Source organism: Ambystoma mexicanum, chromosome 5p (assembly GCF_040938575.1).
Source record: "Ambystoma mexicanum isolate Mex_15411 chromosome 5p, UKY_AmexF1_1, whole genome shotgun sequence".
Classification (NCBI taxonomy): domain Eukaryota; kingdom Metazoa; phylum Chordata; class Amphibia; order Caudata; family Ambystomatidae; genus Ambystoma; species Ambystoma mexicanum.
The window spans coordinates 35382734-35396180 of NC_090930.1; the positions used below are offsets into that span (position 1 = coordinate 35382734).

The 13447-nt window shown below is 47.5% G+C and overlaps 1 protein-coding gene across 2 annotated transcripts in view; it reads right to left on the minus strand.

Moving 5' to 3' along the window:
* Positions 1-1349: 1349 nt before the first annotated feature.
* The window catches only part of LOC138480698 (serpin H1-like), a 258733-nt gene continuing 246635 nt past the window's right edge, over positions 1350-13447 (minus strand). For both annotated transcript variants that reach the window (XM_069612389.1, XM_069612390.1), the window contains exon 5: positions 1350-2398. In XM_069612389.1, coding sequence (XP_069468490.1) covers positions 2096-2398 — 303 coding nt within the window. In that variant the 3' untranslated portion in view covers positions 1350-2095. The remainder of the gene's footprint in view (positions 2399-13447) is intronic.

Genomic DNA, 13447 nt, shown 5'->3' on the forward strand with positions numbered 1-13447 from the left:
CAAGCCTCAACAGCGGGCGTGGTGCTACCATTGGAGAAATCTGATCACATGACAAAATGCCAGCGTCACTTTCATGACGCTCGTAGGGGACACATCAGAACGAAATAGCCTCATTATTTTCACACTCCTTCCAATTCATCCCCATACTCTGTTAGAAATTAGTTTATTTTTGAAAGTAGTTCACTGGGCTACTGGCCCCTCCAGATTCAGGAGCCCCCATCAATATTAAGGTTCACACAATATTATGGTATTAGAAAAGTTGAGCTCCACCATTTTTTAGTCACATCCTCAACCAGGCTGATACCCTCAGCTATGCTGACACACACACTTGGACATCTTGGTGCCCCTACTGCCAGGGTTGGACTGGGAACCAAACGAGGCTCTGGAAATAATTTTCAAAGTGGCCCCATATTACACATTTTCAGCAGCCACAACCCTTTTCCTATGTGATATTTGGAAATAAAAAAACAAAAGTGGCCCAGGGTGCAGAGGTCTACCGGGAAATCTCCAGAGTTCTCTATAGGCCAGTCCACCCCTGCGCAGGGTGCAGAGGTCTACCGGGAAATCTCCAGAGTTCCCTATAGGCCAGTCCAGCCCTACGCAGGGTGCAGAGGTCTACTGGGAAATCTCCAGAGTTCCCTATAGGCCAGTGCACCCCTGCGCAGGGTGCAGAGGTCTACCGGGAAATCTCCAGAGTTCCCTATAGGCCAGTCCACCCCTGCGTAGGGTGCAGATGCCTACCAGGAAATCTCCAAAGTTCCTTATAGGCCAGTCCACCCCTGACCCCACTGCACCCTCACCCATAACTTCAATTACAGCCACTCTAGCCCTCACTATACAGGTCCGCTTTTTCACTCAGCCGCACTCTGCTCACCATCTGCCACACTGGAGGGATGGAATATCTACACTCGTGTGAGTGGGATACAGAGGAGGAACACCAGGCACACTCAACAAGTCTTAGGGTCTGGTAGCACACAGGGAGGAAAAGATGGTCCTAGGAAAGAGATGCAGGTTGACCGCAGCGATGTAAACACTGGTAGATTTGGCTTGTTTGGCTAGTGGACACCTGGAGTTTCCAGGCTATTTGAAACTCTATCCATCTCCCCCTTCATACACTTCTGGTCAAGAGAGGGCCACAGAGGTCCAGAACCTCTTGCCTTGAAGTGTGTTCCCCTCCCGTGTCTTTCAGCGACTGGGAAAGGCAAGGAACCTCCTGAGGTACCTGTGCAGAGCCAGCAAGGAACCTTAGCTTTACAATCTTTTCACAAGCGCCTGCTTCACTTTTCACAATCACAAACATTCAGAAGTTCATTTAATTAAACAGAGGTATTGGAAAATGCACACTGTGCTAGGTATTCAGACCTGTCATTGTTTATTTTAAAATTGCTCATTTTTACAAAACAGGCACTAAAAGCAATAGAAAGAATGCATAAACAACATGGAGCCACCGAAGCCAAGCGAAAGTGGTGAGAATCCTCAATGTATCTATCTCGCAGTTCCTCGGTTCAGCAAAAGGAGGACTGGGCGTACGAAAGTGGACATTTCCCTGAAAGGCCGATCCCTAATAAGGGCCCCGAGAGTGATATAGCAAGCACACTTGAACTCTGCTTGACTGCCTACCTTAACTTGCTAACCTTTTGGGAGCACTCTCTATTCTCCATGACTTTCCTGTTGGCCAGTTGTCATCAGTTCACCATTGCGCTCCATCTTGCAGAGCGTACCACATGTCAACTACATGGAAGCCATTTTCCCCCTTCCCTCTTCATGTGGGCCCGCACTGCAGGTACACACCTTTTGAGTATGGCTGAAAGACTTTGGTTAGTGGTTGATTCTACGATTGGTACTCTTGGGGTTTGTTGGTGATATTGGATGCCTGGCCTCAGAATTGCGGGACCCTTCTCACCAGTAGTTTTGACCGTTGAGACAACCTATTTCAAAAGTGTGGGTTGACCATAAGCACATCTGCAACTGTCGAGCCAAGAAGCTGAAATGAGCCGGGAGAAGGTCCTAAGACATGACACTAGCACACGTTCATAATCGATGCTCCCTCAGCATGCGTACATCAGTGTGCCAGTCACCACGCGACTGTCCGTCATTAAAGCTCGTCATGGTCTTCTTCGCCTTCGGGTTTGATGAGGCGTCCGATGAGCAGGATGGCGTTGGTCCCATTGTCCCGGACCAGGAAGATATAGGGGTGGTCTGCGTAGAAGACCTTGGCAGATCGCAGATCTTCCTGATTGTAGGTGCCATGGTCGTAGGGCTTGCCCTCTATGTCCCACTCTATGGCTGCAGCGTGGAGGTGGTTGGTGAGGTGCAAGTCTTTGTATCCCGTGATGCCAGAGAAGTCTGCCCGCTCTTCATCAAATGCTTCACTCAGACCCAGCTCTTGGAGGTGCTTCTACAAGAGGGAGCAACAAAGAAAGATCAGTAGGTTACAGAGGGGGGCAGGCACTGCAAGGGTGGGGAAGCAAACACATCTGACAACAGAGCTACCAAACATGGTGCAAAACAGATCAAAGTGACCTTTCAACTATGAAAATGAAGATAAACATTACTCTGAGAAAGGAATCACCGTTCATTTCATTGTGAGACACAATTGCTATACCCTTCTCGCTGATTCATGGTTGCTACGCTGGTCACTCCAAGACACAGTTGCTATGTTGGCCATTTTCCGACATGGATCACTATGCTGGTCACCCGGAGACACGGATCACTGCGCTGGTCACTCTGAGACACAGTCACTATGCTGGTCACTCTGAGACATGGATCAATATGCTATCACTCTGAGCCATGGTTACTATGCTGGCCACAATGAGACACAGTCACTATGCTATCACTCTCCGACAAGGATTACTATGCTGTCATTCTGATACATGGATCCCTCTGCTATCGCTCTCTGAGACATGGTCATGTAGATGAGCAGGTAACCGCTTTCTCACTAGTTCCCGGCCCCTCAGCACCATCATACTGGAATAGTCAGAGAAGAGCAGTAAATGGGACCCCATGTGTTGTTCCCATACCACATTGAGTGTACGAGAGATGCTATGCACTCAGACAACTGTACAGAATGTACCCTCACGTTGAGCCAGTCGAAGGATTCAGCATATAAGAATGCCAGCACGCACTATTGGCCACTATGGAGAATTAATTGAAACTTGACGACTGTGACGTGATGTTATAAAGAAGATATATGAACCTATGTTGAAACGATATGAAAATCCATAAGAGTAACAACGTAACTGAAGCACTAAGAGAAACATGTACCTAAAAGGTAAAGTAATCATGACTACAAAGAAGATGAAGTTACTTACTGATCAAAAACTGTAAATACGCACTAACGCAAGGTAGAAAGGAAACATATAGAAGCTTGCTACAAAGGAATATATAACATGTCTAGGACAGCCATGATAGGAAAATGGATTCTGGCTCATGTCGAATTCAACTAAGCTACCTCAGAGACAGACCGAGGCTGTAGAATCAGGAGATGCGGGAGAACAGCTCTGTGTGCAGACCCAACGATGAGTCAAGGTTGGCCCAGAATTAAGGATGCTATTTTAAGGAATAAGCACAGAGCACAAAGGGAGTTACATGGATGAGCTCTGAATGTGGGACATTCCTCATAGATTGGAAAAAAAGAAAACATTTGCAAAAGCCAACTTTTGGTCAATTAAAAGTGTACAAAGTTCATATGAGATATGAAATTGAGTGAGCAAGTCTCTAGTGGCCAAAAGGAGCATGTGCACCCCGCATAATTAAATCAAATAGCAGAAAATAGAAGGCCGAAATGCACAAATTCATTGTCTGCTAATATGTGATTTTGAAGAAGAGAACAAGGGCTATTCATTAAGCCTCAGACGAAGATAACGATGTGTTATTTATATAGCGCCTTAATCAAAAGCGCTTTACAGAGCACATATTTACATACAATATCACCCAACCGAAATTGGTACTCATTTAGCAACCTCGAAAGGATGAAAGGCTGAGTTGGCCTTGCCGGGATTCGAACCTGCGACCTGCAGATCACGCTCAGATCACAGCAGTGAGCGCTCAACCCGCTGAGCTATTTTACCGGCACTACACTCTCTTGAATGTTCCAGGACAGTGAGCAGTCAACAAGGTCAACTACAAAAGGAAGACTTTGGCTTACGACCTACCGATGAGAGATGATGGACTCATTGGGAAAACGGGGAGTAGTCCGACGGGATTCAGACACCTATGTTTCGTTTCACTGAAATGCTGCTAAAGAGTTGAAAGTCCAAGATTGGACTAGCATGCCAACCAATCAGTGGGATTGAGGGACAACCTAATGTGCATGTAGCATTGACCAATCCACTGTTGTTTTGTCTGCTATAATCAGTACTATACGTATTTAGAGGTAGTCCAAGGCATGCCCTACAGACCAGGGGTAGCCAATGATGCACTTATTCTTATATGTTCTATAAGTAGATATGTTTCTTTAATCCCTCTCCTCGATAGGCTTTGTGTTTTGCCAAGTAGTACAACATCATAAATGACGCACATTGGGGTATAAGGCCTTTGGATAATCAAAGTTAGTTATGAGTGTGAATGCATCAATTCGATGTTTGCCAGGTCTCTCTACTTTATGAACGGAGAATAAAGTAGTGCTTTGGAATATTCTTTGAGCCTGTCTGGTCATTTAGTCTGTGATCTTTATTTGTAATTCCATCTAGCACAAGAGACGCTTCTAGGTGCTAAAGCACATTCACTATGCTGGTTACTCTGATACACGGATCACTACTACATATGCTCCTTGTTCCCTTTTTGCCCCTTATATCACCTTACCCACCCCACCACCATATTTTTCGATTATTTTGTTCAGCAAACAACTGTCGAAAAAAGCTTATCGAAAAAAACCTGGCCGAGGTTGCAATGTCGTACCCACTAAACCATCACTCCGAGACATGGTCACTATGCTGGTCACTCTGAGACATGGATCCCTCTGCTGTCACTCTGAGACATGGTCACTATGCTGGTCACTCTGAGACATGGATCACTGTTATCACTCTCCATCATGCATGGATCACTATGCTATCACTCTGAGACATGGATCCCTCTTCTTTCACTGAGACATGGCCACTATGTTGGTCACTCTGAGACATGGATCACTGTTATCACTCTCTGTCATGCATGGATCACTATGCTGTCACTCTGAGACATGGATCACTGTTATCACTCTCCATCATGCATGGATCACTATGCTGTCCCTCTGAGACATGGATCACTGTTATCACTCTCCATCATGCATGGATCACTATGCTGTCCCTCTGAGACATGGATCCCTCTGCTGTCACTGAGACATGGTCACTATGCTGGTCACTCTGAGGCATGGATCACTGTTATCAATCTCCATCATGCATGGATCACTATGCTGTCCCTCTGAGACATGGATCACTGTTATCACTCTCTGTCATGCATGGATCACTATGCTGTCACTCTGAGACATGGATCCCTCTGCTGTCACTGAGACATGGTCACTATGCTGGTCACTCTGAGGCATGGATCACTGTTATCACTCTCCATCATGCATGGATCACTATGCTGTCCCTCTGAGACATGGATCACTGTTATTACTCTCCGTCATGCATGGATCACTATGCCATCACTCTCCATCATGCATGGATAACTATGCTATCACACTGAGACATGGATCACTGTTATCACTCTCTGTCATGCATGGATCACTATGCTATCACTCTGAGACATGGATCCCTCTGCTGTCACTGAGACATGATCACTATAATGTCACTCTGAGACATGGATCACTGTTATCACTCTCCCTCATGCATGGATCACTATGCTATCACTCTCCGTCATGCATGGATCACTATGCTATCACTCTGAGACATGGATCACTGTTATCACTCTCCGTCATGCATGGATCAATATGCTATCACTCTGAGACATGGGTCCCTCTGCTATCTGTGAGGGGTCAGAAATGAGAGGCGGCCACATGTTGTAATGTTTTCAACATCAGGCATCTTTATTAAAATAAAAAGGTTGGATAAAGGCCTCTCTTTCCCAATCCTAAAGAGAGTTTCCCTGCCTAGGAAACTAAAACTAAGGATAAGTCTGTGTCTTGTTGTCAAATGTATAAACTGTCCTTGTGTCCAAAACCCTACCAATCTGACCCTCAGTCTAAAAATGAACTACTGGTGCAAGGAAATGTATCTGACTAGCAAAAAGTGGTCCTAAAAAGAAATAGGTAAATCCAACAAAAGTATTTCTCTCCAAGGAGATAAATCCTTGAATCCAGAGGGTGGTTTCTCTAGATATTTAGGCAGGATGGCAAAGTGTCTCTTATCAAATAACAGTTCCTTGAAAATGGCAAACATGGCTCTTTCAAACAACAGTGCTTTTAGGATGACAAAAGTGTCTCTGGTATACTTCTATACCATAAACTTTGAAAAATAAATGACTTTCTTTATACAACTTTTACTGGACCTCCTGGTATACTTCCATGCCAGGAATCCTCTTTCTGGGTCTTACAGATCTCCTGGTATACTCTCCTGCCAGGTATCTTGCCTCACAAGGTTCTTGAATTCACTGTCCTTTAATTCAGCACAGTAGTATTACTTCACGGTGCTCCACTTTATTGGCTTTAGGTGTTGCTTGTTCAAACCTTCGCCACACTGACATCTCCTGTATGGGGACTTGTTCAAGTTTTGCCTTTTTATATTTTCATTAGTATTCATTTGCTTAGCTCCAACTTTCCACATATTGATATCTCATGTAAGAGACTTTGTTTAAGTTCTGTCTTAGTATTTCACATGTTCGGTATTCAAATATACTTATCTGCTCACATGCCTGTCGGTACACCCCAGGGTCCCCAATTGCTCTGGGTAGAATTACTGGTGTATTGAAGCGTTCCTGACCCACGGTAAAGCTCCTGCTTCAGAATGGTCCTTCTTGCACTGCAGGCCTCTTTCCAGCTCTCTGGACTGCTTCGCGTTCTCTCGCCAAAACGACTGCTGCTTCTCTGCACCACCATGTGCCAGACATCCCTGCCTTTGCTGCCAGCTCCTCAGCGGTTATCTCTCAGTGCCTGCGTTGTCCTTCCTGGTCTCACGCCACACTGGGATGTCACGCTTGCAAGCGGTGGAGTAGAAGTGCCTGCTTTTTCCAGCACAGCCCTTCTCTTTATTGCTGTTGGCTTCGCTTCTGCTTCTCTCATATCTGCTTCCTTGGTCTATGGTTATCTTGATCTGAAGGCAGATACCATTTTTAAATGGCCCGCTCACTCGGGTCTCCCCAAAACAATGGGCCTCATTACAGGTTTGCCGGTCCGGTCTCAACGGTGCTGGTAAGCTACTGGCACCATTGTTGCACCCACGAGCAGACCTTGTAGTTTGCCGGTCCGGTAACAATGGTGTCACTATGCTGGTCCCTCTGAGACATGGGTCACTATGCTGGTCCCTCTGAGACATGGACCACTATACTATCACTCTGAGACATGGTCACTCTGAGGCATGGATAACTGTTATCACTCTCTGTCATGGATCACTATGCTGATCACTCTGAGACATGGTAATTATGCTGGTCACTCTGAGACATGGTCCTTATGCTATCAGTCAGAGACATGGTCACTACGCTGGTCACTCTGAGACATGGTCCTTATGCTATCAGTCAGAGACATGGTCACTATGCTGGTCACTCTGAGACATGGGTCACTATGCTGGTCCCTCTGAGACATGGACCACTATACTATCACTCTGAGACATGGTCACTCTGAGGCATGGATAACTGTTATCACTCTCTGTCATGGATCACTATGCTGATCACTCTGAGAAATGGTCATTATGCTGGTCACTCTGAGACATGGTCCTTATGCTATCAGTCAGAGACATGGTCACTATTCTGGTCACTCTGAGACATGGTCACTATGCTGGTCACTCAGAGAAAGGTTCACTATGCTGGTCGCCCAGAAACATGGTCACTGTGCTGGTCACTCAGAGACATGGACATGATCACAGTTATTAGTCTCCATCATGGATCACTATGCTGGTTGATCTGAGACATGGTTCCTACACTATCAGTAAGAGGCATGGGGCCTCATTCCGAGTCTGGCGCTTACACTGCTGGTGCTACCGGCAGTTTGCCAACGGACTTGGAATGAATTACTGGCACCTGACTTCCCTGTAACACCAGGGGATTACAACCCCGGCGCTTTGTGAAAGTCAGGTGCTGGCAATTTGTAAGTCCCCATTCCCATGGGACTCTATGGAAATGGGAACCACGGAAGCACCAGAACCGTTGTTAACTGTGCCGGTGCTTCTGTGATGGCTTGCCTACTGTGTGCCTACAAACGCATAGGGTGCCGGGCCAGAAACAGCAGTGCTGGTAAGCTTACCGGCACCGTTGTTTCTGGTACGGGACACTTGTAATGAGTCCCAAGGTCACAATGCTGGTAGCTCTGAGAGATGGATCACTATGATGGTTACTCTGAGAGATGGTTACTAAGCTATCACTCACCGGCATGGATTACTATGCTGGCTACTCTGAGACTCAGTCACTGGAATTCGACCATCCGAATGGCAGGGGTGCACTCGTCTGGGTTTTTGGGATATTTGTTTAAGAAAATGAATAATGGGAGATCAACCTCGGAAAAATGTGTGAGGCTAAACCACACACATTTTTCTATGCCCGCAGCACAACACATAGTCACGTGTACTCTGGGTGGACACAGCCTACAGGCACAGTACTCCTGTCATGTTCAGTTGGAATGTGAATGCCACGGGTACATCAAAGCCTCTCAGAAAGTGGGAAGGCAACACCATCCTTCTGTCATGGCCAGCCTAATTAAATATCAAAGGCTCCATGGACCCGCCCTGCCTATTTTCAAAGTTCTGCTGGTGGCAGTGCATACTGATGAGAGTTAATTGAAAAAGGCCTGCGAGAGGCCTGATCGCAGAACTGACCAAAAGGGGACAGGAAACCAACACCTCTTTGATATGCAAAGTGTCTGCTTGAAGCTAGCTCCCACTCCTCTGTATGAAGGGCAGTGAATGTTGTGTATGGGACAACTGTTTACAGTAGGAAACCCCTGCAGGGGGACACCTTTTCAGAGGGAAGAAGTATGTGATTTGATGGAGACAGAAAGTCTGTTCTCGCGACAAACCTCAAGGGAGACCTGCTCTTTCATTAAGAGCCACAGAGAGCTATTCACAATAGACAGGAAGATGGGTTGGACTTAGTATCACATGTTTTCACCGTTTACCTTTTCTGTTGCAAAGCACTCTGGTTATGATCTCATTCATGCAGGAGATTGTTGGTGGGGACCCAGGACTGGTTCATTAAGGTAGGCCTAGCCTGCACCAATCACTGAGGCCTATTTGGCTTTAAAAGAGGGCTGAGCCCCTCTCTTAGCAGATCATCTGATGACTTCGAAAGGAGTAATAAGAAGGCCTCATTTGGACCCTGACTGAAGGTACAGTCTGCCTTACAGCTTCCGTCAATGAAGGAAGGCCAGGATTTTCAAGAGGGAAACAAGATCTCTCCCCTAAACATCTCCCAGGGAACAGAGGGAGATACCAAACTCAGAGGACCTGTCCAGCAGCTCCAGAACCAGTACCCAGCCAGCCCACAGCGTGCCCTGCTAGTTTCTGCAAGCAAGCTTCCTAGGTGGGAAGTGCCAGAGAGTCTCTGACCAAAGGACAAGGCTGTTGCCTGCAAAACACTCTCCTCAGCTTTGGGCCGTCTGCCTTAAAGGACATGTGCCCTGCGAAGAAGCTAGGAGGAGTGCCACAACAAGCATCAACCAGCGTCCACCTTTTAAAGGCATTTTTGAGGCAGTCGAGCTCTTGAACCACGACCAGCTGCACCACTGACTGTTGTCACGCTGCAGTCACTAAAGCCATCTGAGAAGCCTCATACAGCATTCCAGATCCCCCAATCAGCACAGAGACAATGATTCTTGACCCTGAGCCACCGTGTAGACCAGCCTGCAGCCTCCGTCCAGTCTCGCTGGCCAAACTGCCTACCACCTGATACCCGCAGCTGTCTCCCGGCTTGAACTCTGTAACAGGAGCTGCAAATTGTCCTGGAAACTGACTCGACATTGTCCAGCATCAAGATCATCACACGCACCAGGTACATTATGGTTTTGTCCCCCTGGTCCTTCTCCGAAGGCCCTTAGTTTTATGCTCCCTTGTTGCTGAAACCAAATAACATTCAACAGTTAAGATTGATTGCTTTACCGACTACCCTCCTGTCAGTATCCAGAGTGCATTCCTTTCCTTCATGAAACTGTCTGTCATCTGTGTTCCTTTACAGGGTGGGTTGTATTTTGTAGTGTGCTAGAACTGTTTGTTATAATAATAAGTAGATATTTGTATACAACCTTGACTGGACAGCCCCGTTTATCATTGGTTAATAATTGTATTTTCACTGTGTTGCAACTAACCAACGATCCACGACCTTGCAGAGGTAAGCCTGCTGTTCCGTCCACGTTAACCAATATTGGACAAGGAGGTTCATAATTTACTTGTGGTTCCAATCTGTTCGGATCCCTTCTGGTGTGCTAGAGGTGTGGGGCTGATTGATAGTTTAGAAACCGATATTCAACCCTGGACCACTGGTGCCCCGGGAGTAGATTCCTCACAGTTACTATGCTGGTCACTCTGAGACACGGTCACTATGCTATCACTCTAAGACATAGTCACTATGATGGAAACTCAGAGACACAGTCGCTATGCTGGTCACTCTGAGACACGGTCACTATGCTATCACTCTAAGACATAGTCACTATGATGGAAACTCAGAGACACAGTCGCTATGCTGGTCACTCTGAGACACGGTCACTATGCTATCACTCTAAGACATAGTCACTATGCTGATCACTCTGAGACACGGTCACTATGCTGGTCACTCTGAGACACGGTCACTATGCTATCACTCTAAGACATAGCGCCTCATTACGACCCAGGCGGTAAGTTACCGCCTGGGTCGTACCTTTACTACCATGGCGTAAACTATGTTTACGCCATGGTGGTTGGCGGACTTACCGCCCCATTCCGAGGTGAGTGGGGCGGTAAGTCCCCATTAACCCATTTACCCTTCCCCATTCCCATTTTTGCCCCATAGGGCATAATGGGAGTGGGGAAGGCGTTAATTACGCCACCGTAAATTACGGTGGCGTAATTAACAACAAGGTCCCTTAGCGCCATGGATTTTAACACCAGGTGTTAAAACCTCCATGGCGCTAAGGGACCTCGGAATCAGGCGGTAAGGGTCGGCGCTGTTTACGCCGCCGTAAACCCCTTACCGCCTGGGTCCTAATGAGGCCCATAGTCACTATGCTGGAAACTCAGAGACACAGTCACTATGCTGGTCACACACCAACAAGGACAAATGAGCTGGCCACTCTAAAACACAGTCACTATGCTGGTCACTCGAGACATGGCCTCTCTGCTGGCCACTCTGAGACACAGTCGCTATGCTGGTCACTCTGAGACACGGTCACTATGCTATCACTCTAAGACATAGTCACTATGCTGGAAACTCAGAGACACAGTCGCTATGCTGGTCACTCTGAGACACGGTCACTATGCTATCACTTTAAGACATAGTCACTATGCTGGAAACTCAGAGACACAGTCGCTATGCTGGTCACTCTGAGACACGGTCACTATGCTATCACTCTAAGACATAGTCACTATGCTGGAAACTCGGAGACACCGTCACTATGCTGGTCACACACCAACAAGGACAAATGAGCTGGCCACTCTAAGACACAGTCACTATGCTGGTCACTCGAGACATGGCCTCTCTGCTGGCCACTCTGAGACACAGTCACTATGCTGGTCACTCTGAGACATGGATCACTATGCTATCACTCTGAGACATGGGGCCTCATTACAAATCCGGCGGTAACCGTGCCGATAAAACCAGAATTTTGCCGCCAGACTTGTAAGATTTATTGGCGCCTGGCTTGCCGGTAACACCGGGGGATTACAACCCCGGCATTCTGGAAAGTCAGGCACCATTAAATTGTAATTCCCCATTCCCATTGAGTCACATAGGGCTCAATGGGAATGGGGAATGTTAGGAAAGATTTCGTAATTGTAGGTAATTTTCCTTACATGTGGCAACCCCTAAACTTTTTGCTGTTGTTTTTCACCTTGTTCTCGACTTTGCCAGAGAAGTGCAGCCTTCTGCCGCACTCCTCTGGGCTTTCGCTCCATTCTTACGAGGAAACTGACATGCCCTTAAGACAGTCAGTACCGGGAAACGCTGTTTTCCGTAGTTTCTTTTATCATGTTGCGGCTTTCGTGCAACATGACACAAGAGGGCACTGTAAGCTAAGTTACTGCTCTCTTGGGTCTCTAGCCTTCTACAGGCCCTAGATACTCTTTTAGGATTGTAACTTATCGGTGCAAGTGATTCACGGATGGGAATGGTGGCAGCGATCGTTTCTTGTGTTTTGAGCTCCTTTTGGCGTTTTAAGCGCGTTTCTCGCGCTTAGCCCAAAATGGTGGCCTGGCTCCCAAAATGGCCAGGCCACGAGGCTCCTTTGTACTGTCCGCTGACCGTCTTGCTCCCTACACCTTCCCCAGGTCAAGCCTACCCGGGGCCTTCCTTATTTGGGCATGTACTTTCCCGCGAAACACGGATGCTTTCGCGGCCTTCTACAGGCCTTGTGTGTGCCTCCAGGATGTGGGCTGGGATGTCTGGTCCCAATACACATCCTGGGTGCCAGAGAGTCTAGGGTGGTGTGAATGCCTGGGACCACCGTGGTCCGTGATAGGTCCACGTATGGTGTGAGTGTTGATGAGCGGATCTCCCATTGGGTCCCCTCCGTTTTGGCGCGAAGGGAACCGTGGATAAGAAGGGGCTGGAAACACCACTACCATGTCGATCTCCTGAGTTCGCACGAATGAAGGAATACAGGAGCCAAGTATCCTGCAACCACGAGGCTGAACCGAGGAATCGCTGGTGACCCGCTGAAGGACTGCTCCTCTGCACTGCTGTCGCCTTGTGAAACCCTTTTTACCTCTGATCGAACCAGAAGGCCTGTACTGGTACTTCGACCCTTGGAATAGCGGGGACAGCTATTCTCGGCATCTTCACCATCTCCTGCTCGTAAGCCTTCGGAAGCGTCTCTGGGCAATCCAGCAGACTGACCAGCCTACACAGGAGTCTTGCTCTGTAACCGCCGCCAAGTTGTGTTGTATTTCGAGTCCTTGTCACTCTCACACGATTCGTACACTTGGCTTTCCCAGGTCTGAAGTGAGTAGTGTACATTTGACTGAGATACACACGGCCGCTCCGTTGCCCGGCTGTGGTAACAAACTGTGCGGGTTCACTTTGTTTGGGACATCTTCAACTCAACTCTGCTGCTGCAGACTCAACACGACGACGAGACGTCCCCTGCTCTCCTGAACCTGCCAGCGACTGAAACTGACGCGGAGAAGCCTGGGTCTGCTTGCAT